The sequence below is a fragment of the Mus musculus genome, chromosome 5 (genome assembly GCF_000001635.26).
Source record: "Mus musculus strain C57BL/6J chromosome 5, GRCm38.p6 C57BL/6J".
NCBI lineage: Eukaryota > Metazoa > Chordata > Mammalia > Rodentia > Muridae > Mus > Mus musculus.
The window spans coordinates 34,760,600-34,785,381 of record NC_000071.6 but is presented as its reverse complement, the minus strand read 5'-3'; the positions used below and the strand labels follow the sequence as shown (position 1 = coordinate 34,785,381).

Below are 24,782 nucleotides of genomic sequence, written 5' to 3'. Positions count from 1 at the left end.
GCCAGAAAATGTTAGTATTTTCTTGAGTTCTGCAAGCCACGCTAGCACACCACAAACTCCTCAACCTAAGGAGAAAGGTCATTCAAATCTCAGATTAGTCACTCAGTGGCCTCCCACAAGCCTGTGACTACTACATGAAGAACAGCCCATGAGACAAAGCTGTATAACTATGTGGGTTGTGAGATTAACTTCAAGAAAACACTGAATTAACCTACTAAAATGCATAGTTGGTTTCAGTTTCAGAATGGGGGATTAGATCTTCAACATACAGACGGGTTGGGGAGATACACATTTAGTCCATAATAACTAATAAAGATGAACTTCTAATATAGAAAACACGAAATAAACATTGAGCCCACCCTGATTCCTTCCTTCTTTCCTTTTTGTTTGAGAAGAAGTCATGCTTTTATAAAGCCTGAAAGAGGGCTCTATAAAAAGTCTCTAAGTCATGAACCTCCTGCCTCTGCCTGAGTAGTAGCCAAGTCAAATTTCTTTCTTGAAATATGTGTATTGTGTGTGTGTGTGTGTTATGTATTTTCTTATTAGGATAATACTCTGCTCTGTAATGGTTCACCCTACAGACTATTAAGCCTTTAATTTATATAAATTGCCAATACAATCCCCAAGTTGAATTTACTTTCAGTTTTGATTATGGGGAATTTTGACATTGAAGCTATATTCTAAAGCCAAGTGTCCTAGCTAGTTTTCTGACCAAGGTGACATAAGCTAAACTCGTCTTTGAAGAAACTTCAATTGAGAAAATGCCTCCATAAAATGGGACTTTAGGCAGAAGAGTCTATAGTGCATTTTCTTAAATAATGATTGGTGGGGAAGGGCCAGGCTCATTGTGGATGGGAACACCCCTGGGCTCATGCTCCTGGCTTCTATAAAGCAGGCCAATCAAGCCATGAAGAATAAGCCAGCAAGCAGTACCCCTCCACAGTCTGTATGAGATCCTGCCCTGATTTCTACAGTGATAGACTGTTACACACATGTATAAGTGAAAGATGCTTTTGATCATGGTATTTCATCACAGCAATAGAAACTCTAAGAGATCAGGTCTATAGTCTAAGCATTCAGGAGGCAGAAGAAGAGGAGCAGGAACTCAAAGTCATCTTTTGCTATACAGTGAGTTTGAAGCCATCCTGGGCTAAATGAGACCTTGTCTCAGACAAACAAACAGAAAGTAGGAGGCTCAGTAGATAAGAGCACTTGCTATTCTTGCAGAGAGGACCTAAGTTTGTTTCCCAGCATCCACACAGCAACTTATGACCATCTTTTAATTCCAGTTCCAGGAACTCCAGTACCTTCTTATGGTCTCTGTGGGTGCCAGGCACATACAGGGAACAAATATAAAATAGGGACAAAACACTCATTCATTTATTTAAAAATAAATAAACCTTAAAAGAATACAAATTAAATTACTAACATGCCATTCAATTATCATATGACTAAAATTCTCATATATAAGATGACAAGAAGAAAACATTTCCTATAAGAGAACCCAGATACCCTTATAGCACAACTACAAATGTGGTAAAACGTCCTGATTTTAAATGGATTTTTCTTGATGCAGGGTTTTGCTATGTTGCCCAGGCTAATACCAAATTCAAGATCCTCCTGTCTCAGCCTGCCAAATACTGGGATTGCAAGCATGTACCAAAATACGCTTAGCCTAAATGAACTTTTAAGAGATAGCTAGGGGTACAAAGAACATGGTAATGCATTAATAGTGAAAACACAGAGTATTTAGATATAGTTTGGGGTGGGGTGGAGTTTCAAGACAGAGTTTCTCTGTGTAAGCTCTAGCCATCCTGGAACTCACTCTGTAGACCAGGTTGGCCTTGAGAGTCACCTGTTTCTGCCTCCCAAGTGCTGGGATTAAAGAAATGCACTACCACAGCCCAGCAACCAGTTTGTTGTTGTTGTTGTTGTTGTGCTGGGATTAAAGAAATGCACTACCACAGCCCAGCAACCAGTTTGTTGTTGTTGTTCTTCTTCTTCTTCTTCTTCCTTCTTCCTTCTTCCTTCTTCCTTCTTCCTTCTTCTTCCTTCTTCTTCCTTCCTTCTTCCTTCCTTCTTCCTTCCTTCTTCCTTCCTTCTTCCTTCCTTCTTCCTTCCTTCTTCCTTCCTTCTTCTTCTTCTTCTTCTTCTTCTTCTTCTTCTTCTTCTTCTTCTTCTTCTTCTTTGTTTTCTGTTTTTTATGAGTTAAAGGTTTCTTTGTGTAGGTCCTGGTACTGGCTCTGTAGTCCAGGCTATCCCTGAACTCACCAAGATCTGCCTGCCTCTGCCTCCTGAATGCCAGGTTACAGGTATATCCACCACCACCCAACTCAGTAATTACCAGAGAGATCTTTTAAACAAAAAAAGAAAAACAACAACAAAAATAACCAAAAACAAAAAGAAAAGAAGAGGCTGGGGAGATGGCTCAGCACTGGCTACCCAGCAACCCATCTATAAAGGGATCTGATGCCCTCTTCTGTCATGGAGGCATGCATGCAAGCAGAATACTCATATACATAAATATATAAATCTTTTTTTTAAAAAGCCAATTACCTGAGAGACTGTGCCACAATGTTTTCACATATTGTTAGACAATGATTCACACGGTCTTTCTTGGTGGCTGAGAGTTCCTTCTTTCTACAAAAAAACAAGAGGAAAAGAAATGAGCATCCACTGAGGTGACTACTTCGTTTGTTTCTATATTTCATTCATTCCTAAGTACGTTTTGGCTACTACTAGTGAATCATAAACTCCATGCTGGGAAGAGGGCAGCATGAGGAAGGGATGACGACAGATGAGGTCTACTAAGAGCTTCCTCACACGACACTCAGAAAAGTCAGACATGTGAAAAAAAAGTAGCTTATGTCTTCCCAGAAAGAGACTTTTTCTGACCGGTCACGTAAACTGCTGGTCACCCACCAAAATTTGCCTAACACAAGCACATAACTTCCTCCCATAAATGTATTGGGAATGCAAGTGATATACAGAATTCCTATTGTATCTGAATGTCCAAGCTATCTTCCTCCAATCAGAACAAACATGCCCAACACTCGAGTGTCAATTATATAAATAAAGACAATAAGAAGAGTGCAGAGCAGCACGGCAGCATCGTGGGTCCCTTTATCATCTTCAGAAGCACAGGCTCCCACACCTCCCATCCTCATAAGAAGCTCACTGCAGCAATGCTAGAATGGAAATCTAGCAAGCGCTCCTCATCCACCTGCTGAAAGATAAACAAAAGCAATAGCCAAACAATGGAAACGTATCTAAGAAAAGGAAGTAACTACTAACAGGAAACAAGGACAGATCACAATGCACTACACTTGAGGAAGAACTTAGTAAGACTCCGACAACCAACACAGGGCCATTCTATTTTTAGAACAAATCAAAACTGTAAGAATTAAAATATGACCAGTAATGTCAGGGTGAGGAGATGACAGCAAAGCAGCATAGGGAGCTTCGGGTAGCGACAGAACCAACCTAACTCCTGATTATGGAAGCAAGACAGCTCAGATGGTAAAATGACTCGCCACACAAGCCTGAGGATCTGCATGTGATCCCTTAGTGAGGGTTTCTATTCCTGCACAAACATCACGACCAAGAAGCAAGTTGGGGAGGAAAGGGTTTATTTGGCTTACACTTCCATACTGCTGTTCATCACCAAAGGAAGTCAGGACTGGAACTCAAGCAGGTCAGGAAGCAGGAGCTGATGCAGAGGCCATGGAGGGATGTTCTTTACTGGCTTGCCTCACCTGGCTTGCTCAGCCTGCTCTCTTATAGAACCAAGACTACCAGCCCAGAGATGGTCCCACCCACAAGGGGCCTTTCCCCCTTGATCACTAATTGAGAAAATGCCTTACAGTTGGATCTCGTGGAGGCATTTCCTCAATTGAAGCTCCTTTCTCTGTGATAACTCCAGCTGTGTCAAGTTGACACAAAACTAGCCAGTACAATCCCTGGAGCTCACAATAGAAAAACTTAACTCTAATGTTGTCCTCTGACCTCCACCCGCATTCCTTTGCACATGGGACATGCAAACACACACTCAAACACTTGACATGTACATGCACACCATATAATAATAGTAAATTTATGAATCCTGATTATGGTAGTCACAGGGATTGCATTAGTTAAATCTCAGAATTGTATACCAAAAAGAACATTTCCTCACACTGTAAAGAAAATACTATGAGAATAAAATGCTTTCTTCTCTAAATCACTTGTAATAAGCCTCTGTTGCAACAGCTTAGGTTTTTACCTACCTTAAAATAGCCATTAGGATGCTTCCAGAACACTAACCCCATTAAACATTTTAGGAAGCAAACTAAAGCACCAACCCATTATCCTTTGATTTGCACAGGAAAAATCTGTCCCAGGTTTTAAATGAACTGAAATTACACGTCTTAAAGGGGTCATGCTACACCAGTACCAAGTAGTGACAAAAAGGCTACCTGATGGTGATGAGATGGCTCAGCAATTAAGCACACCAGCTGCTCTTCCAGAGGTTCTGAGTTCAATTCCCTTCAATTGCCAGCAACCACATGGTGGCTCTGACCATCAAAAAGGGCATCTGTTGCCCTTTTCTGGCATGCTGGTGTACATGCAGCACAGCACTAATACATTCATTAAATAATAAAGCAAAAAGTGTAAACAAAAAAAGAAGGCTGACAACACTGAACTCAGTGACCTAATTACATTTATTATGGAAACATTCATTATCTGAGATTTTCAGTCACCTCGGATCCAAAGCCAAACTAACCAAGTCCCTTTGCTCTCGCCAACTTTCCCAATTGTAACTGACAAGACTCAGCTAAACTCAGACAGCATGGTAAATAGGTACTTTTGACAGGTCCACCATGATCAGTGGTATATGGCTGCCCAAATAAACAGGTCTAGGCCTCATCCACTTTCAAGAGGAAAGACTACTGCCCTCGGGAATTGTCATAAAGAGATTCCCAACGTCCCCTCGGGCTTTGACAAGTTTATGAGGCATGTGTCCACAGAAGCAGTATGTCAACATGCCAACTTTTCTGTAGTTAAAAATTACTGATGGAGTTGTATCACCTAGTAGAATCATGGAGGAAGTGGCTATTAATAAAGAATTTAAGGGGAAAAAAAATCAGACCTGAAAAGATGACTTAGTGTTAACATTTGCTGTACAAACAAAGGGGCCAAATCCAGATCCCCAAAACCCATTTAAATGCAAAGTGACAATGCAGCAGCCACTTGTGAATCCAGCATTGAAAGGAGAGATGGGACTTGAGTCCTTGAGCTAGCTGGCTATCAAAGCCTGAGTTTGACTAAGAGATCCTGCCTCGAAGAACAAAGTACAAAAAGATAAGGGAGATTCCCGACATCAATCTTAGAGGCCTCCATACTGTAAAACACACCATACACACATGTCTGCCTCCATACAAACACCACACACATCCACAAGTTAAAAAAAGATTAAAAAAAAAAAAACCCAACAGTTTCACACGAACTACATGTCTGATAAACTAGGTAGGCCTATGGAGCATTTATCTTACATCTTTGAAGTAATACAAATGAGTTGGAAAAAGTTTTCTCTGGTATTCATTCTTGCTCTCCCTCCTTCATGAGATAACCCCATAGGATAAAGGTGGCAACAAAGAATATGATACCACCTCTTATGGCTTGCCACCTTCGACTTAGTCAAGCTTATCAAACTATGACTTATAGACAATACCAATCTTAACAATGAAATGAAAATTCATAATTCTTTTTGAGGCACTGGGCACCTTGGGGGAAGCTCTTATTTACCAAGGGCCCTTCTCTGGCTCCTGCTGGCACTTCTTCAGACAGTGTGCCTTAGATTGTATCCCCAGAAGTGAAGGTGAAGGGACCATATCTTATCTATATTACTAGCACTCAGTACCCATACTATACAGAGTTCCACAAGAGCTCATCAAATGAAGTAAATTCCCAATATGGGAGAATACATTACAGAAATTATCAGTACTAGTTTCTTGGGTGAATCTTCGGCAACTCTGAAGATAAAGGACAATGATCTTTAACTTTACACTTATGTATCTAAAATCAAGAGATCAAAGAAAGGTAGAAATAATAAAGCTTCATCTAAAATGTCCTGAACTCAAATTCTTTAGTCTGGTAAGAAAATTGCTTGACTAGATGGGGGAGTGGAGAGGGACAAAGCCAGGAGGGAGGGGTTGAAAACAGCAGAAAGGAAAGGACCAAGGAGACAGCTAATCTTAACTGACATCATCTGGAATCAACTAAAACCCAAGCACTGGGCATATCTGTGAGGGACTTTCTTGATTGGATTACTGAAGGTGGGAAGACCCACCCTAAATCTAGGTCACCTTCTGGTGGCAGCTCACATAAATGGACATGGAAGGAAGACTTTGCTGCTTGCCCTCGTGCCCTCACTCTCCACAGCTGATCCATCTATCACAGTGGTTACGAACCATCCTAATGCTGAGATCCTTTAATAAGCTTCCTCAAGTCATAATGAACCCCAACCATAACATTATTCTCATCGTACAGTATTTCATAACTGTAATTTTTGCTACTGTTATGAATCACCACATAAATATCTGTGTTTTTCAATGGTCTTAGGTGACCCGTGTGAAAGGGCCGTTGGACCCCCCAAATGTTGAGAACTAATTTATCCTGTTGCTGAGGGATTCCTCCACTGGTATTGGAACCTACTTTTTCAGAACTCCAACACAGACTAAAGACCCCACACCTCTCTAGGAATCTTCCAGGACTCCAGCAACAGACTGGGACTGCCGAGACATTCAATTTGAACAACTGTTGGATTCTTGGCCTTTCTGTCAGAGGAAAGTCACTGTTGGACTACCCAGACCACAACTTATAAAGCAACATAAAAAATTCCCTTTTAAAAATGTACATGTGTGTGTGTGTGTATATATATATATATATGTATATATACATATATACACATTTTATATACCATATATAGTAGTTTGAACGAGAATGGCCCCATGGACTCATGCTTAAATGTTTGGTTCTAGTTAATGGACCTGTCTGTCTGTATCTCTTTCTATGTTTGTCTCTCTCTCTGTGTCTCTGTCTGTCTCTGTCTCTGTCTGTCTCTGACTCTCTCTCTCTCTCTCTGTCTCTCTCTCTCTCTGCCTCTCTCTCTCTCTTTCTCTCCCTGCCTGCAAACTGCTAGTCAGATGTGAGTTCTCAGCTACTTCTCAGCACCATAGCTGCCTGACTCTACAATCCTGCCATGATGATAAGAACTAAGCCTCTGAAACTGTAAGCAAGCCCCAATTAAATGCTTCTGTTTAAGTTGCCTTGGTTATAGTGTTTCATCACTAAAGAACAATAACTAAGACATACACACACACATATACATCTTTTCAGTTCAGCTCCTTTAGAGAACCCTGACAAATACAAACAATGCAACTCTCCAAAGTTGTCCTCTAACTTCCACAGGCCCACAGCAGGTACACTCACATGAGCACACACACATACAAACATACACGTGCAAAGATCACTTGTTCACAGATTCACATCACTAAGAGGTCACTGTCAAAAACGGGACAATAAACCATCACAGACAACCAAAGAAAAGACAAATCTCAAGTTTTCTCTTTTACCTCATCCCAAACTATTTACAACAAACTAAACCCTTTTCAGGAAAAATTTGACCCTTCCTAATATCATAAAATTTTGCTAGTTCCCAATAGTTGCTAGTTTGACTTAAAATTCAAACAATAGTTATTAAGTGCCTGCTTTGTGTGAAAAGCAAGCCATCTACTTGCTCTTACAATAATGATATTGTTCCTCTTTTCTTATATCCATCATGCATCTGTTCTCTGGCCCTGTACATTCTAAGAGCAGCACAACTCTTCTATCAGAATCTATCTCTCATGGTGCCAGATTTAAAATTCAGGCCAGAACATCCAGACCTTATGTTGCAGGATATTTGATCACACAATGAACTCTAAGATTGTGTTATTTACTGACAAAAAAACAAAAAACAAAAAACAAAACCAACAACAACAACAAAACTTATTTCTCGTTGTGGTGTGGCTAAGCCCTTAGCATACACCTAAGCCACTTCTGGCTGGAATACAAACACACCCTTTAATCTCAATCAATGAGGGTAAAAGTAGTTTATAGAAGTCTAATTGAATAGCAGACAAAGTGATGAATTAGAGAAAGATTTGCTAGAATAGGATCTGCCCAACTCTCACCAGAAGAAAAAGGGGGAAAAAAAGCTACTTGCAGAGGAGGGCAGAGAGAGGAAGGAGGCAGTTTTCCCTGGACCGTGATAGAGAGACAGGTTATAGAGAGAGGACAAACTAGACACAGGTGAAGCTAGAACAAGCCAGAGAATAAGAAGGAGCCAGAAAATTAGAACAGATTGTCAAAGTTAGTGTAAGGCCAAGCAGAACAATGCAGGAGAAGCCAAGAGAGAGAAACCAGATTCAATCAGTCAGCTTGGAGAGGAGTCTGAGCCAGAACAGCTAACTGAATTGAATCAGCAGCCAGAGATCAGAAAGAACAAGAAAGGGTGAGCTTATGGAGCAATAAGTTTCAGAAGTTGAAAATAGTCTCGGCATAAATTAGATTGTATGGAGGCTAGCACCTTTGGGTACTAAGTCTAGGTTAATGGACAGAGGCAGTAAGCCTTGGAGACAATTACTCCAGGAGAATAAAAGATAGTTTTACAGTCTTATAACAAGCATTTCCTCTTAGCATACCAAGTACTCTTATTTAAAGTATGAGAGTCAGAATGCACTCTCAGAACAGAGATGACACTAACCAAAAATATCAGAAAATGAAAATCCTTCTGCTATACTCTGCAGGTCAGAAGCTAGAACTTCTAATACAGACTTCTCAGCCAATTAGAACACGATCCCAATATTATAACTTGGCAGCATTCAAGAGACGGAACCAGGAGAATCAGGAATTTGACAAGAGCCTTGAATATACAGTGCAAGACTTTGTCTCAAAACAACAAATCAATTTGACCTCAGGCTACCTTTCAACTTCATTCCTTAGATTCTCCAACCTGCAGGGGACTCTAGCCCTTTAAACTTTAGCTTAAAAAGAGGAGAGACAGAATAGAAATGATAAAGCTGCAGGTGTTTGGCATACATCTTCCAGCTGAGTTCTGTAAAGCACCCACCCCTCTTCTTCTCTCACTCCTGGCTGGCCTGGAACCCAGTCTAGCCCTCTCAAGAAGTCAAGATCCTCCTGCCTCATCTCTGGCTCTTAGTGCTAGAACTGCAGCCCTCACCACCACACCTAGCCTAGGTCCCAGCCTGAAATAACATTTTTTTCTACCTCATTCTGTCCAATAAGAAAATCTGATATAAAATAAATAAATAAACATCTGTAGCTATTTCATTCCTTATGAAATTAGATGGGATTTTTAGAGATAAGTCAGACTGATTTGTTTTTTATGAAAAATAAAATAGCTCAGGGTAGGAACTGTATCAATAGGGTAAAAACAACCTTGGCTCTTCAACCACTTGAAACTACATCTTCAAAATGAAAACAAGCTTCAGCCAAACTATTTTAAGTGCAACAAAGCAATCTACACAGGCTCACAATTGTGGGGGCATGTAAAATCCAGGCTCTAGAGCACACTGTAACAAATTAAGAACTACTTCTAAAAATATAAATTTGGCCTTCATAATTAAATTCATTTTTTAAAAGATTTATTTATTTTATTTATATGAGTACACTGTAGGTGTCTTCAGACACACCAGAAGAGGGTGTCAGATCCCATTACAGATGGTTGTGAGCCACCATGTGGTTGCTGAGAATTGAACTCAGGACCTTTGGAAGAACAGTCAGTGTTCTTAATCACTGAACCATCTCTCCAGCCCCCATATCTAAATTCTTAACTTTAGAATTACACTCATTGTTCTTTTAAATATGTGATTACAGGGCTTGGAGAGATGGCTCAATGGTTCTGAGTGCTTATTGCTAATCCAAAAAAACTCCAAGTTCAGTTACCCAGGACCTATATCAGGTGGCTCACAACCACCTTTAACTCCAGAAACATAGGATCCAATACCCTCTTCAGGGTACATGCACTCATGTGCATATAGACTTCCATACAGATACATATATAGACACCTAATTAAAAATAAAAATCTTAACAATGTGATTCCACATTAAGAGAAGAGGGTAGACTGAACCGCTCAAGGAATTTTAAAACATTCCTCTTCTTCCTCTTCCTCCTCTCCCCTCCTCTTCCTCCTCCCCCTCCACGAACACATGTAACGTACACTCCATACTGGGGGCAAGACTGAAGTCTGGAAGCTGTCCTGCCTATAAGAAGCACAGCAGCCTGGAGCATGAATGCATAGCTTCTGATTCTTCAACAGTTGCTCTCTGATTTTTGTCAAGTCCTATCCTTACATGACAGTGTTGCTGAACACTTAGACCACTTTCAGAAAGGTTTGGCGTTTTTGTTTTGTCTTGTTTCAAGACAGACAGGTAGTCCTGGCTGTCCTGAAACGCTGTAGACCAGGCTAGCCTCAAACTCACAGAGATCTAGCTGCCTCTGCTCCCCAAGTGCTGGGGTTAAAGGTATGTGCTGCCACCACCACCTGAGTAGAAAGATTTTTTTTTTTAAATGTATATGAGTACACTGTAGCTGTCTTCAGGCACACCAGAAGAGGGCATCAGATCCCATTACAGATGGTTGTGAGCCACCACGTGGTTCCTGGGAATCACACTCAGGACCTCTAGAAGAGCAAGTTAGTGTTCTTAAACACTGAACCATCTCTCCAGCACCAGAAAGATTTTTTTAAAAGGTTAAATCAACATCTGATTTGGAACTATAGGATATACTTTCTCAAGAAGTGATAATACTGAAAAACTACACTTAAACACACATATTCACACACACAAAATCATGCAGCAACACTTAGACTATCAAAATGGTCTTTTAAGCAACAAAACCCTTCAATCTTCCAATAGCAAAGGACAACAATATGACAATATTGTCTAAGGACAACGATGTGACAATATTGTCTATGTGGGAGACAGAAGATGCCATCTAGGAAAGACATAAGAATCAGTATGAAGGACAAAGGTTCTTCAAATACTAAGACAGACCGGGGCATAATGTACTGTACAATGAAAAGTATTATTAGCAAGAGATGGTCCTTATTTTAAGATAACTAGAACCAAACATGGTGAACATCTTCACTCCTAGAATGCAGGGAGTAGAGATAGGAGAACCACAGCATGCTCTAGGCCAGCATGAGCTACAACACAAAACTCTGTCCTAAACAACCCCAGAACAAAGTGAGAAATAATTATGCCAAAAGAACCTGCCATGCCTGTGGTGGTGGCACATACCTTTAATCCCAGCACTTGGGAGGCAGAGGCAGGCAGATCTCTGTGAGTTTTAGGCCAGCCTGCTCTACAGAGGGAGTTCCAGGACAGCCAGGGCTACAAAGAGAAACCCTGTGTTTAAAAAAAAGAGAGAGAGAGAGACCCACCCACTGCCATCCCACTGCCATGACACAGGGCACTGGCAGGGAAAAAAGTCCAGAAGACCTGCCTGCCACACTGCAGAGAGGGGTGGGGGAGGACACTGCTGCCATGTCACATGGGTAGCTGTAGACACCTAGAGGTCTGCATGCCACCATGCCAAACAGCACAAGCAGAGGAGATCACCCAGAGGCATACCAGCATCATGGCTTGCCTGCAGCAGGAGTCTCTGCAATGTGCAAGTATGTGGTGGACAGAAGGAAGAGAAAGAGAAGCAGAACAGCCTGCGCAGTATGAAGAGAGAAGGAACTGAGACATGAGGGGGAAGAGGAAGAGCCTATTGTGAGTAGCTAGCCCTGCCACTTGAAGCCATGGTGAAGTACCAACTCCTGCTGCTACTGAGGACCATGTCTGGATCTGTGGCCATGCAGTGGCAGGGATTGATGTTGATGTCGTGACTCACATTATCACTAGAAACCATGGGGATGTCCCTGGTCTGTGCAGCCATGTATCTGTACAGAACTGGCTTTGGCACTCTAGAGAGCTGGCACACCTCTCACCAGCAGCAGTACTCAGGAGAGTAGGTCCTGAATCTTAACTGGGCAGCAGAGTAGAGCTGGCCCTGGTGGCAGGTGCACAGGTGACCTAGCCTCAAGGGTGAGATAGAGGGAGAGCTGGACTGGTCACTCATCTGCCATTGGGTGGTGTGTGTGTGTTTTGGGGCAGGGAGGTGTCCTCCCTCCTCATGACCCTGCTTCTTACAAATGATAGCATCGAGTGGCCTAGCAGTGCTGGAGAACAGCCCTGGTGATGCAGATGCAGGAGAGCCAGCAGGCTGACCAGCACAACTACCACCCAGGCCCAGATCCAGGGCTTTGAGTTGGCGCACCCCAACATCTACATCATCTGTGAACCGTTGGAGTACATAAAAGAGCCGGTCCTGCTGATCCAAAGCTGCAGGAACTTGATGACACAGAGTAACAACTGAATAAACCAAGAGGAGTCCTGGAGAAGATCCAATATTAATGGTGTGACATAAGTCAGAGACCTTGAATCAGATCAGTGACTCATTGCAATGATCATCTGCATGTCAAGATGTGCAGACAGAGGGGTATACAGTGGCACACACTGTGACATGATACAGTTTCTACTATGAGATGTTTTCTATACATTATTGGTTTTTCTGTTTGTGTGGTTTTTCTTTTCTTTTGAAGGGGGGGATGCAAGGGCAGAGGGGGGAAACGGGTCAGGGAGATGAGTGGGGTACATGATATAAAACTCACAAAGAATTAATAAAAAGTTTTTTTTTTAAAAAAAAACCTACTTAATGTGAATTCTTTTAATAATATAAACTTAATAACAATAAAAGGGAGGAAATACACACAGAACATGGAGGAAACTGGTGAAAAAAGAAGTACCCACATTAGAAGAACAAACAAGAAGTCTATTTTACACCACACACAAAAACAAGTCAACTTCATTGGGCAAATCAATATGCCATTTATGCAACAGTATCAGGAAACGTCTCATGATCTCAAGTTGATGAAAAATTCATCAAAAAAGAAATAAAAGCACTTACCATAATGGAAAAGTATGACAAATTAGAAGTCACCAAAATGGGAACTGCTCATTAAAAAGCACCATTTTGTGAGGGAAAAGACAGGCCAGCATATGAGATATCCTCACAGCAGCATTTGTCAAAGTTTAATAACCCAAGCATGCACTAATAAGATGAGAAAAACAGGGCATATTCATACAAAACAGACAAACTAAATGGGTGACCAACAACACTGAAGAAAAGGAGCTTTGACACAGTGTGAGTTATGAATAGGAGGAGCTCTACGATTCTAGTCATGTGATATTCAAAACTGAATAGGCACTGTGGTTAAATTCAGTGGTTAAATGTGTATGAAATTTGCTCAAAGCCAAGTTTAATCTCTGTCATAACTCCTGTCTCCAAAAGAAACCCAAATAAGATTGTTTAAAGGTGCACTTCCCACAGCACTGAAGGAAGAGAACCCTGAGGCCCCAGAGCTCGTTTCTGACTGTCAGTGGTAACGAAACTTTACAATTACACATGCACATTTTAATACATGTATGTGTGCTTTGGCACTCACATGGAGATCAAAAGACAACTTGTGGAAACTGGTCCTCTCTTTCTACCACATGGGTCCCAGAGATCAAACTCAGAATGTTAGCAAGCACTTCACTATTTTACTAGCTCACAAAGTTTTGTATTGGTTCAGTTTTGGTTCTTTTTGACTACAGGGTCTGACTATGTTGCCCTAGATGTCCTATAACTCACCATGTAGACCAGACTGGCCTCAAACTCACAGAGATCCTGAGTGCTGGGATTAAGTATGAGGGGCACCACGCCCGGCCTACACACAGTTTTTTGTTTGTTTTGTTTTGTTTTTTAATTAAAAGAAACAAGTACTCACTGATAAGTGGATATTAGCCCAGAAACTTAGAATACCCAAGATACAAGATACAAAGCACATGAAACTCAAGAAGAACAAAGACCAAATTGTGGACACTTTGCCCCTTCTTAGAATTGGGAACAAAACACCCATGGAAGGAGTTACAGAGACAAAGTTTGGAGCTGAGACAAAAGGATGGACCATCTAGAGACTACCATATCTAGGGGTTCCATCCCATAATCAGCCACCAAATACAGACACCATTGCATACACTAGCAAGATTTTGCTGAAAGGACCCTGATATAGCTGTCTCTTGTGAGACTATGCCGGGGCCTAGCAAACATAGAAGTGAATGCTCACAGTCAGCTATTGGATGGATCACAGGGCCCCCAATGGAGGAGGCTAGAGAAAGTATCCAAGGAGCTAAAGGGATCTGCAACCCTATAGGTGGAACAACGATATGAACTAACCAGTACCCCCTGGAGCTCGTGTCTCTAGTTGCTTATGTATCAGAAGATGGCCTAGTCAGCCATCACTGGAAAGAGAGGCCCATTGGACTTGCAAACTTTATATGCCCCAGTACAGGGGAATGCCAGGGCCAAGAAGTGGGAGTGGGTGGGTAGGGGAGTGGGGTGGAGGGTATGGGGGATTTTTGGGCTAGCATTGGAAATGTAAATGAGGAAAATACCTAATTAAAAAAATTTAAAAAAAGAAACAAGTTTTTAAAACATGAAACTGGTAAGTAGAAAAAAATAACTTGAAAAACAAAAGTAGGAGTATGAAAAGTGCCATATGTCTAATCAAGTTCAGATTATAACTCTATACATGTAATAAGTACTTCCTGAGAACTTGCCATGAACCTGATAGTCTAGATTTAGTGACTAAAAAACAAACAATTCCCATCCAGCTCCTTCCAGAGTAGGAGACACATGCAAAGAACTAACATATCAGTCACACTAGCAAAATGAGAAAGGGACAGGACCGCACATCACCTCCTCAGTCCTCACAACTATCCCCACCCTAAGTATGAAGCGATCAGCTTAGAAAGGATCTATCAGCAGAGAAGAAAATCACACCCAGGGCTAATAAAGGAAAGGCTGTACCCAGTGTGCAAACACACAAACACACACCAATGTTTTATTTAATCATACAAATGCTGGTTGACTAAAGAGCCAAGGCCTAGGATTTGCCCACGATATACTCTCTATCATAGAAAAGGACTTCGCCGGGTGTGGTGGCGCACACCTTTAATCCCAGCACTCGGGAGGCAGAGGCAGGCGGATTTCTGAGTTCGAGGCCAACCTGGTTTACAAAGTGAGTTCCAGGACAGCCAGGGCTACACAGAGAAACCCTGTCTCGAAAAAGAAAAAAAAGAGAGAGAGAAAAGGACTTCTATACCAGTCTTTCCTGCTCTTAAGTTAACTGAATGCAACAGAAGATACTAGAATGTATAATTTTAAAAAAATGACCCTATTCATAGACATGTACAATTACAATGTCAAGTGAAAATTGTAATATACTTTTTTTGTAATATACTTTTAAAAGCAATGTTAAAAAGGAAGAGTAACAGTGGTGGCTGGTGGTCACAATGGAACACTGTGTTTTTACAATCATAGATTGTATACTCAAAATGGTTATGTTTTATGTGATGTTATTTTGCCACAAGGGGAAAACAAAATAACCAAAGATCTAACATTACAGGAAAAAAAGATACATAAGTAAAATCATATAATGAGTAGGCATTAGGAATCAGCTTGCTCAATGGCCTATAATCTCCACTATTTACCTGAGCTGCTGCAGGTATCAGCAGCTGAATTCCTTCTTGTTGTTAGGTAGCTTAACTACCTATTGACGACTTCTAAACTGATTCCAGCTTGAGGCTATTACCCCTAGATCTGTTAATCATTTGCATACAGGTTTTATGAGACTGTTAATTTTAGATTCTCCAGAATTAATGTTCAGGAGAACAATTGTTGTTTTGTGTAGTGATTATTCATTACTTACAGAATGTAAATGATGTGTGAAAAAAAACTTATAGAGCTGGAGAGATGGCTCAATTGTTAAGAGCACTGATTGCTCTTCCAGAGGTCTTGAGTTCAATTCCCAGCAACCACATGGTGGCTCACAACCATCTGTAATGGAATCTGATGCCTTCTTCTGATGTGTCTGAAGACAGCTACAATATATGTGTGTGTGTGTGTGTGTGTGTGTGTGTGTGTGTGTGTGTATACATATATGTGTGTGTATATATATATATAATCTTTTTTAAAAAAACTTATAGAAACTATTTTGAAAGCTAATTTAAAAGTATAAGTGTTTTTTAAAGGAGTTTCAACATAGGTATGTACATGACAATGTATCCTCAGAAAACATGTGCTAAGCATGAGATACCTCTTACAAGTTATTAGTCATGGAGGTCCCAGAAACACCTTCCTATCCAAACAACACAGGTTATTTCTATCACTCTTGGTTGCCCAATGTAACTATATAATAGTAAAACCCTATTGATGAAGATACAACACACTTTGGTTGCATAGAAGACATAGAGAAATCAAGATAGAACTGATCTGAAAACTTCCTCTTGGCTGGTTAGGTTTTATAATGCCAGGTGTTTTGCAGGCCACTGGAGGAGAAAAGACATCAATGGTCTTACTAAGCACTGGACCCTGAATGCTATAATATAGACAAAGGCGAAATGTGACCACTAGTGCAACAGTGATGTAAAGAATACAAAGATAACCCACAGTTTTCTGACTAGACTTAAAGTGTGCGCCAAAGGTACACACCTAGTCAAAAGCCCATGACTCAGGGGAAGGAGGTTACAGGTCCTAAAACAGGACCCTACTACTGCTGTTTTGCTAAGTAGACATGTTGTTAGACTACCTTCTACATATTTATGTTTGGGAGCCCGATGTGGTGGTGCATGCTTTTAATTCCAGCATTTGGGAGGCAGAGGCAAGTGAACCTGAGTTTAAGACCAGCCTGGTCTACAAAGTGAGTTCCAGGATGGCCAGGCTACAGAAAAACCCAGTCTCAAAAAACAAACCAACCAAATAAACAAACAAGAGTAAATATTTACATTTATACCTACAGACTAGTGCTACTGTCAGGCCTTGGCCAAAGAAACCTCTTTCTGCAGTGGGCAGCAACTCAAAAACTCATAGTATACTGAGAATAAGTGACTGATAAATGTCAGCCTAAATGTGACATCTAAATTGACCCCCACACCCAGGTTCAGGGAAGGGAAGGGGTAGAGAGAATTTATGAGCCAGGTTTTATAGAGCTCAATGAAATTCTGCCTTCCAGACATGGCATGGCTGCTGTAATAATAAACTCACTGCAGTTATGGTTACCACACAAGAACTGGGTGGGAGATAAACCTTTAGTCCCTACACTGGGAGGCAGAAGCACTCATCTCTGTGTGTTTGAGGCCAGCCTGATCTACAGAGCTAGTAGTTCCAGGACAGCCAGGGCTACACAGAGAAAGCCTGCCTCAGGGAAAACAAACAAACAAACAAAAACAAACAAACAAACAAAAACCAGTCAACATTCCATTCCAGCAAGCAACACTAACTGGATTCAGTGGGTCATTAAAAAAAGGCATGGAGGTGGGAGAAGGACATGCTGAGGTATAGATGGGAGGGAGATAGTAGGGGCCCTGTGGGAGAAGGACATGCTGAGGTATAGATGGGAAGGAGATAGTAGGGGCCCTGTGGGAGAAGGACATGCTGAGGTATAGATGGGAGGGAGATAGTAGGGGCCCTGTGGGAGAAGGACATGCTGAGGTGTAGATGGGAAGGAGATAGTAGGGGCCCTGTGGGAGAAGGACATGCTGAGGTGTAGATGGGAGGGAGATAGTAGGGGCCCTGTGGGAGAAGGACATGCTGAGGTGTAGATGGGAAGGAGATAGTAGGGGCCCTGTGGGAGAAGGACATGCTGAGGTGTAGATGGGAGGGAGATAGTAGGGGCCCTGTGGGAGAAGGACATGCTGAGGTATAGATGGGAGGGAGAGAGTAGGGACCCTGTGGGAGAAGGACATGCTGAGGTGTAGATGGGAGGGAGATAGTAGGGGCCCTGCATGAGATTCAGATACATTGTATACATGCATGAAACTGTCAAAGAATAAATAAAACATTTTCTTTAAAAAAAAATAATAAAAGAATGTTTCATGACTTGAAAATTTTAAGAAATTCCAATTCTATGTACTCATTCTCTTACATATTTTCTATGGCTGCTTTCATGCCACAGTGGCAGAGCTGACTGGCTGTGATGGCATTATAGCCACAGAGCCTTAACCGTTTACTATCTGGTCATGAAGTTCACCAATATTGATGGATAGAATCACAAGGGACCCAGAATAACTAAAGCAACATTGAAAAAGACAATGTTGGGGGGCATACTTTATGATTTGAGATCATGATATAAACCAGTAATCAAGACTGTATAGTACTGGCATAGAACAGACACACAATCAATGGCAAAAATGGAAGTAGAAACATTTACATATGGACAGGTAATAATTTTCAACAAAGATGTCAATACAGTTCAATGAGAAAAAAACATTCTCTTTAGCCAAATGCTAAATTACACGTGCAAAAGAAAAGAGTCAGACATCTACCTTAACCACAAATTCAAAATGAGTCAGGCTTACAAACAACTCTTAGAAAAAGAGGGAGTAAATAAATCTTTGTGATTTCAGATAAAAGAGTGATTTATTAAGTATCTAACATACCGTAGCTAAAGACAAAATTAAACTTCATCAAAACTTAAAATGTCTATGCTTTGAAGAACATAAGAAAGTGAGGCAAGTCTAAATCCTGAGTTTAACTCTTCAGCATTCAGCGTTAAAACTGGGTGTGGTTATTCACGTCTGTAACCTCACTATGGTGAACAGGGACAGACAGATCCCCAATATTTGCTGGTCAGTCAGCTTACTAGAAATCCATTGGTAACTTTAGGTTTATTCAGAGAAGTGGCGAGCAATAGAGGAAGACACTCAATATTCTTTTGGCCTCTGCAAACCCCTAACACATATATACACTCCACACCATTCAAGAGATAGATGTACTGGCCCCCCCAACCCCCCACTGTGATGGGCCATACCTATGGTCCCAGTACTTGGGAATCTGTGCCATGAAGATTTGAAGCCAACTTAGACTACACAATATACCAGGCCAGCCAAAAGTACATAGCAAACTTTGATCTCAAAAGAAAACAAAAAAAGAAATTGAAAGAACAATCTTAGCCTGGCAGTGGTGGCACATACATTTAATATCAGCACTTGAAAAGCAGAAGCAGGCAGATCTCTGAGTTCCAGGCCAGCCTGGTCTACAGAGTGATTTTCAGGACAGTCAAGGCTACATAGAGAGACCTGTCTCAACAAAACAAAACAAAACAAACAACAACAACAAAGGCAAGGCAATCCACAGAAAGGCTTTTAAACTTATATCTCATAAGGAAATAGTATCCAGAACACATAACAAAATTTTTAAAAAATGTGCAAGAATGAAGACTTAGACTTGGAGTCTGTGCTCCTGATCTAATTGTTAAACTTCCTACACTTATTTTGTCTTAGAATAAATCCTCACCTTTCCCGTTCTCTGTAGCTTTCATTGCTACGTTCTCTATTTGGAGATAAATGCAGTAACTGATAACACCAATGAAGCCTCCCTCAACCCTTTGCTTCACCCCCACTACAACTCTTACCGTCACTCATTTCATCCAGCAAAAACATGACATCACTAATCCCCACACAGGAAAGCCTTTGACAACTTCCCCTTGCAGGAATACTCCTCTTCCATACACCCTCCTGGTAGATTTCTGACTCTTCAGATATTTATTCAAAAATAAGCCTTCAACTAAGCAGATATTATTTAAACACCCTGTCTAAAACATGTCAAGCCCTGGCATTTCCTAATCCCCTTCCCTACTTTACTGCATGCGCCTCATCACTCACTATGAACAAACTATTCTGCTTACTGTCTATGTCTCTCCCAAGAATTTTAGCTTCATGAGACATGACTTTGTTCCCTGCTAAAACCTGCAACTAGAACAATGCTAGGCACATAGGAGATGATCAGCAAATATTGATAAATGAATGACTATGCTCAGGAAGACTAATGAGGACTATTAAGGGTGAATGTCAACTGTTCAAGGCCTATCAGATCGACAGCAGCTAGCAGAGCAGAGAACAAGTTCTCAGCTACTTCAACAGAGGCCCACATATGGCTGTGACACTGGTTCTACAGAACACAATGAGAGTCACAAAAGCAGAACAGACTCATTCTAAAACTGTTTTGGCTGTTCTCATTTCGAAAAAAAGGACTTTTAACTGAGTCAAGTGGACAAAATGCCAAAAATCAAAGCTTCCAAGCAGTGAGTTTGTTACTTATTATTAATGAACACTTGGTTTTTCAACAGCAAAGTACATAGAAATATGAGATAGATGCTAATGGAGCTAATTTTGGAAAATGTTAGTTAGTTATATACAGTGTAGTAACAAGTTATTTTATTAAAATAAAAGCTTTTAAAAGCTTTTGTTCCAAAATACTTTTGTTTGTAAATAATTTAAAATTCTGTCCTAACATATGCCCAAATTTTATCTGGAAGGACAAATGAAGTGTAACAGAGCTTGCTCCTGGGTACAAAGTTAGGAAAATGGGGAGGGAGATGTTTTCATTATTTAACCATTTTTATCTTTGGGACTGTATCATGTTAATGAATTACTTTTGCAAACTAATTTGTGTTCGAAGCAGGCACAGAACAATCTCTCTCTCTCTCTTCCTCCCTCCCTCTCTCTCTCTCCCTCTCTCTCCCTCATACACACACACACACACACACACACACACACACACACACACACAGAGGTTTATAGAAGATATGGGGAATATGTAAACTTCCACAATTCCTCTCACCCAGAGGCAGAGTCATGGTAATAATCAAAATAACTAGACAATACTTGTGTCAGGGTACTCTGGTGGAGTCAGCTTGTGAGGCAAAAATGCCAAAAAGCTGCTCATGAGAAATGAATTTCTAGGACTCTCCTCCTGGATATTCTGGCGAAAGCCAACTCTCCAGTTTGGATCGGTTTGTCAGGCGAAAAGCCTGGAAGCTGTTTCACGAGGATAAGAGTCCAGGGAAATTTTCCTCCCAGAGTTATGGCATCTCTTTCCCTAACCCATTATATTCAAATTTCCACCACATTAATCTAGTGTATAGATTCACGTGCACTCTATTAAGCATCACCTTATAGTAAATGCCTTTTAATATTGTATTCTAACATAGCTAAAGCCTTTCCCCAGTGTTCTTAGATTCCAGATAGCAGCAAGGAGCTTAACCCATTCAGTAAACAATTAAGCACTTGCCATTTTACTCAGCTGTTTACAGATAGAGACTAAAAGTCTCACTGAGATAGAAATGTTTTACTACAGGCTTCATTCCATGTCAAGTATAAGTTGATATACTACCCTGATAAGGGGGAACTCTCCAGACAGGATAAGTTTTACTAGACCTAAGAATTTAGAGCTCAGTGATAGCACATTACTCTTAAGGCCTGTCAAGAGTTAACAACCCCCTGATGCTTTTAACCTTAAAGTGTGAAATTCTTGCCTGGCATTAGGCTGATCCTAGGCAGGGCTTGTTATCCCTAATGTAAACATTTAATTAGTCCCTGCAAATTCCTTTCTGCTGTAACTGGTGAATTTCAGTGTATCTTGTCTTTTTGTGATTTGTATCCTCTGATAATTCGTTGTTATATAAGTCTGAAGCTCAACCAGAACATTACATTCAGATTCAACACCTCTCTTGTGTGTGGCTGATTGTCATTTTCATCCGACTCCTTACCCATCTGCCTAAGAAATCCCGTTCCTCGAAGACCAGGGACCTAGAGGGTCTGTGGCATACTTGGACAGCCCAGCATGGTGCCACATGCCTTTAATCCCAGAGAGAGGAGGCAGAGGCAGGAGGATGGATCTCTCTGAGTTCAGGTCAAGAGTTACATAGTGAGACTCTCAAAAGCAAAAAGAAACTACTTATCTAGAGGATAAGAAGTTTTCTATTCACACTTTTCACCTTATAGAAGGAAATTTTATTCCTATATTTTGTTCTATCAAGTAAGCCACCTTTTCTCCCCAAATCTTTATTTAAAAAAAAAAAAAAAAACAAACTCTCAGGACTGGGAACATAGCTCAATGATATCACCAGAACACTTATTTTCTAAGTGAGTTTTAATGATGACATTCTTTAGTAGGTTGTTCCCAAAAGTTCTCCTTATTAATTATACAAATCCAGATTAGAAATAAAATGCCCAGAGTTGAGAGAAAGGACTGAGCTGCAAGAGAGCACAGGGCTCAACACTCAGCATGGATTTCCAGGAAATGTTTTGAGCGTCTCTTTTCTCTTAGAGCACTGTGACTCATGGTCTCTCTTCTGTTTCAATATTCTCTCCAGTCACAAGCAGCTAGCTTCCAAAGATCTATAAGATGTCAGCAAAGAACTAAACAGGAACTTTTACTGGCACAAAGTCAGAGTCAGAGTGGCCTATGTTCTAAAACAAGCCTGTCTGCAACACTAGTAAAATTCATTCCCCGGTGAAAACTGAGCACCACCAATGTATCCGTTTTATATAGAACAAAAAATCGATAGGCAGTTAAGTATAAGTCGACTCTTTCATATATATGCACACATATAGTTTTTTATTAATAATCACACCTAAGTAACTCACCATGTACTTGACAAATACAACTCATCCAACTGCCTGCAGACACACAGAAGCACACCTCTCTGGCTATGCTTAAAACCTGGTTTAACTACACTACACCACAAACTAAATGAAACGCCAGGAGAGTACGAAGTGCCTCGAGTCACAGGCTGCTTCAAGTGTCACTTGGAAAAAGAATATCCCATTGGATGCGTTCACACTCCCCCGCCCTCAGCACTCCCGCCGAGACCTCCTAAAAGCATTATGTCATCCACTACCCGCACATCTCTCACGCTGTCCTGCACTCCCAGCTCTTAGGCCTGATGAGGAGGTAACCCTAGAGATCTCTGCCTCTCCAAGTTCTCTTCACAACAGTCATGTGCGCCACCGCCCCAGTTTCTCCAGAAGAGAGAAACAAGTTCGTTCCCTAACTTCGCAAACTGGGAACGGCGAAGGCACTGGAGTCGTGACGCCCCTCAGCGAGTCCCTGGCTGGCCTGACCCGGCTCTGTCTCCTCTGAGGGAGGCCAGAGACCCCGCAAGACGAGGGCCCGGGCCGGGAAAGCCTGGCCTCAGGGAGGTACCGCGACCCTCTGGACAGGGAACAGTGTTGGCCATGCCCAGCACGCAGGCCAGGGGCGCGGGGCCCGGGCGGGAGCTGCGGCGCCCGGACTCACGGTCGGTGCAGCGGTTCCTCTGCCGGACCTGGCAGCGGCGGTGGTGGCGGCGGCGGCTGCCCCTGAGGCGGCGGCTGAGGGGGTTGAGGCGGAGGCGGCGGCGGCGGTGGCGGCGGCGCCTGCGGCGGTGGCTGCTGCTGCTGTTGCTGCTGAAACGACTTGAGCGACTCGAAAGCCTTCATCAGCTTTTCCAGGGTTGCCATGACGGCTTCCTGCCCGATGGGACAGACCCTGAAGACTTGGAGCCTACTGGCACTACGCGGCGCCACTTAGCAGCAAGGCAATGAATGGGGCTCTGCGCGGCAGGCAGAAGCGGAACCAAGGCGCTCAGCCATCTTGGGCCCGTCCCGGCAACCCTCGCGGCGAGTGCGTCCCGTGACGTCATGCCGGCGGAGACGAGGCCACGCCAGACCCGCAGAATTGACAGGCGGATGCGTCGTCCTCTTTCCCGAAGTCAGGACGCAGGCCTGCGGGGCCTCTGCTAGTTTAAGACTCTCCGCCCCGCCGATGTGGCCCCGCCCCTTCCCGCAAAAGCCAGCCCCCCTTAGTGAAGAGGGCCAAGCAAGAGGATGAGGTGGGCGGGGCGGGCTGCTAGATGAGGGACGGAGCTGAGCGGAGAGTGGGCTTTAGGGCGGCTCCCTGGCACCAGCGATAGAAAAGAAGTGAGGAGGTGGGCAGAGGAGTTGGGGAGACCCGGAAGGAAGAAAAGGTTGGAAAGGGGAATGACAGCGAAGAAATTTTCCTGCGTAAAGCCACCCTACACCTGGAGTCACCGGGAAAGCGATTGTGGAGCTCGGAACCCGAAACCCAAAGCAGCTCTCTCTTCCACAAGCCAGGTGGTGGCCTGAGCTTCCCGAACGCAGCGTGCTGGGAGCTCCCTGCAATGAGAAGGGAACCAGAGTGACCTGTATTCAGGACCAAAGAACCCTTTATGATCCGTGGACCCCGAAGCCCCAGAAGTGTCTGCAGTAGAGAAGGCTGAGAAAGGGTTTCAAGCAGGCAGCGAAGGCTGAGAAAGGGTTTCAGGCAGGCAGCAGTAGTTACTGTCCAAAGAAAGGCTGTGTTTCATGCAACTTTGGTCACACACTCTACATTGAGACACGGACCCTGGAAAGTGCTGTGGCAACCAGCCAGGACCTACAAGGGGTCTCATTGCCACCAGCGCTGAAGTCCTTGTCTCTAGAGCCTCCATCTCCCAAAGGTGAGCAATTAAAGCAGGAAGCTGAAAATGGTGTGGATACACCCAAGCTGCCCCTGCAGTCTGCCCAGCAAAAAGTGTTGGCTTCAACCGGGCATGGTGGTGCATGCCTTTAATCACAGCACTTGTAGAATGCTTTTTGAGTAGCATGCACGAAGCTCTGAGTTCAATCCCTGCATTTTATAAACCAGGGGTGGTAATCATGTACTCTGCAGGTAGAACGAGGATCAGGAGTTCCAGGTTTTCCTTGGCTTCATAGTGAATTCAAGTCAGCATGGGCTGTATCAGAACTTGTCTCAAAAGAAAAAGGAA

General features: G+C 42.3%; 1 protein-coding gene across 3 annotated transcripts in view; it reads right to left on the bottom strand.

Moving 5' to 3' along the window:
- The window catches only part of Htt (huntingtin), a 150,814-nt gene extending 127,153 nt beyond the window's left edge, over positions 1–23,661 (bottom strand). Inside the window, exons 1-2 of one of the 3 annotated variants that reach the window (XR_376798.3) lie at positions 23,273–23,661; positions 2,557–2,640 (exon numbers count right to left, since the gene is read on the bottom strand). Coding sequence is in view for 1 of the 3 variants with exons in the window: in NM_010414.3 (NP_034544.1) it covers positions 2,557–2,640; positions 23,273–23,475 (287 nt within the window). In the remaining 2 variants the exon portion in view is untranslated. The remainder of the gene's footprint in view (positions 1–2,556; positions 2,641–23,272) is intronic. The other 2 variants (XM_006503744.3, NM_010414.3) reach the window with 2 other exon arrangements.
- Between the last annotated feature and the right edge of the window lie 1,121 nt (positions 23,662–24,782).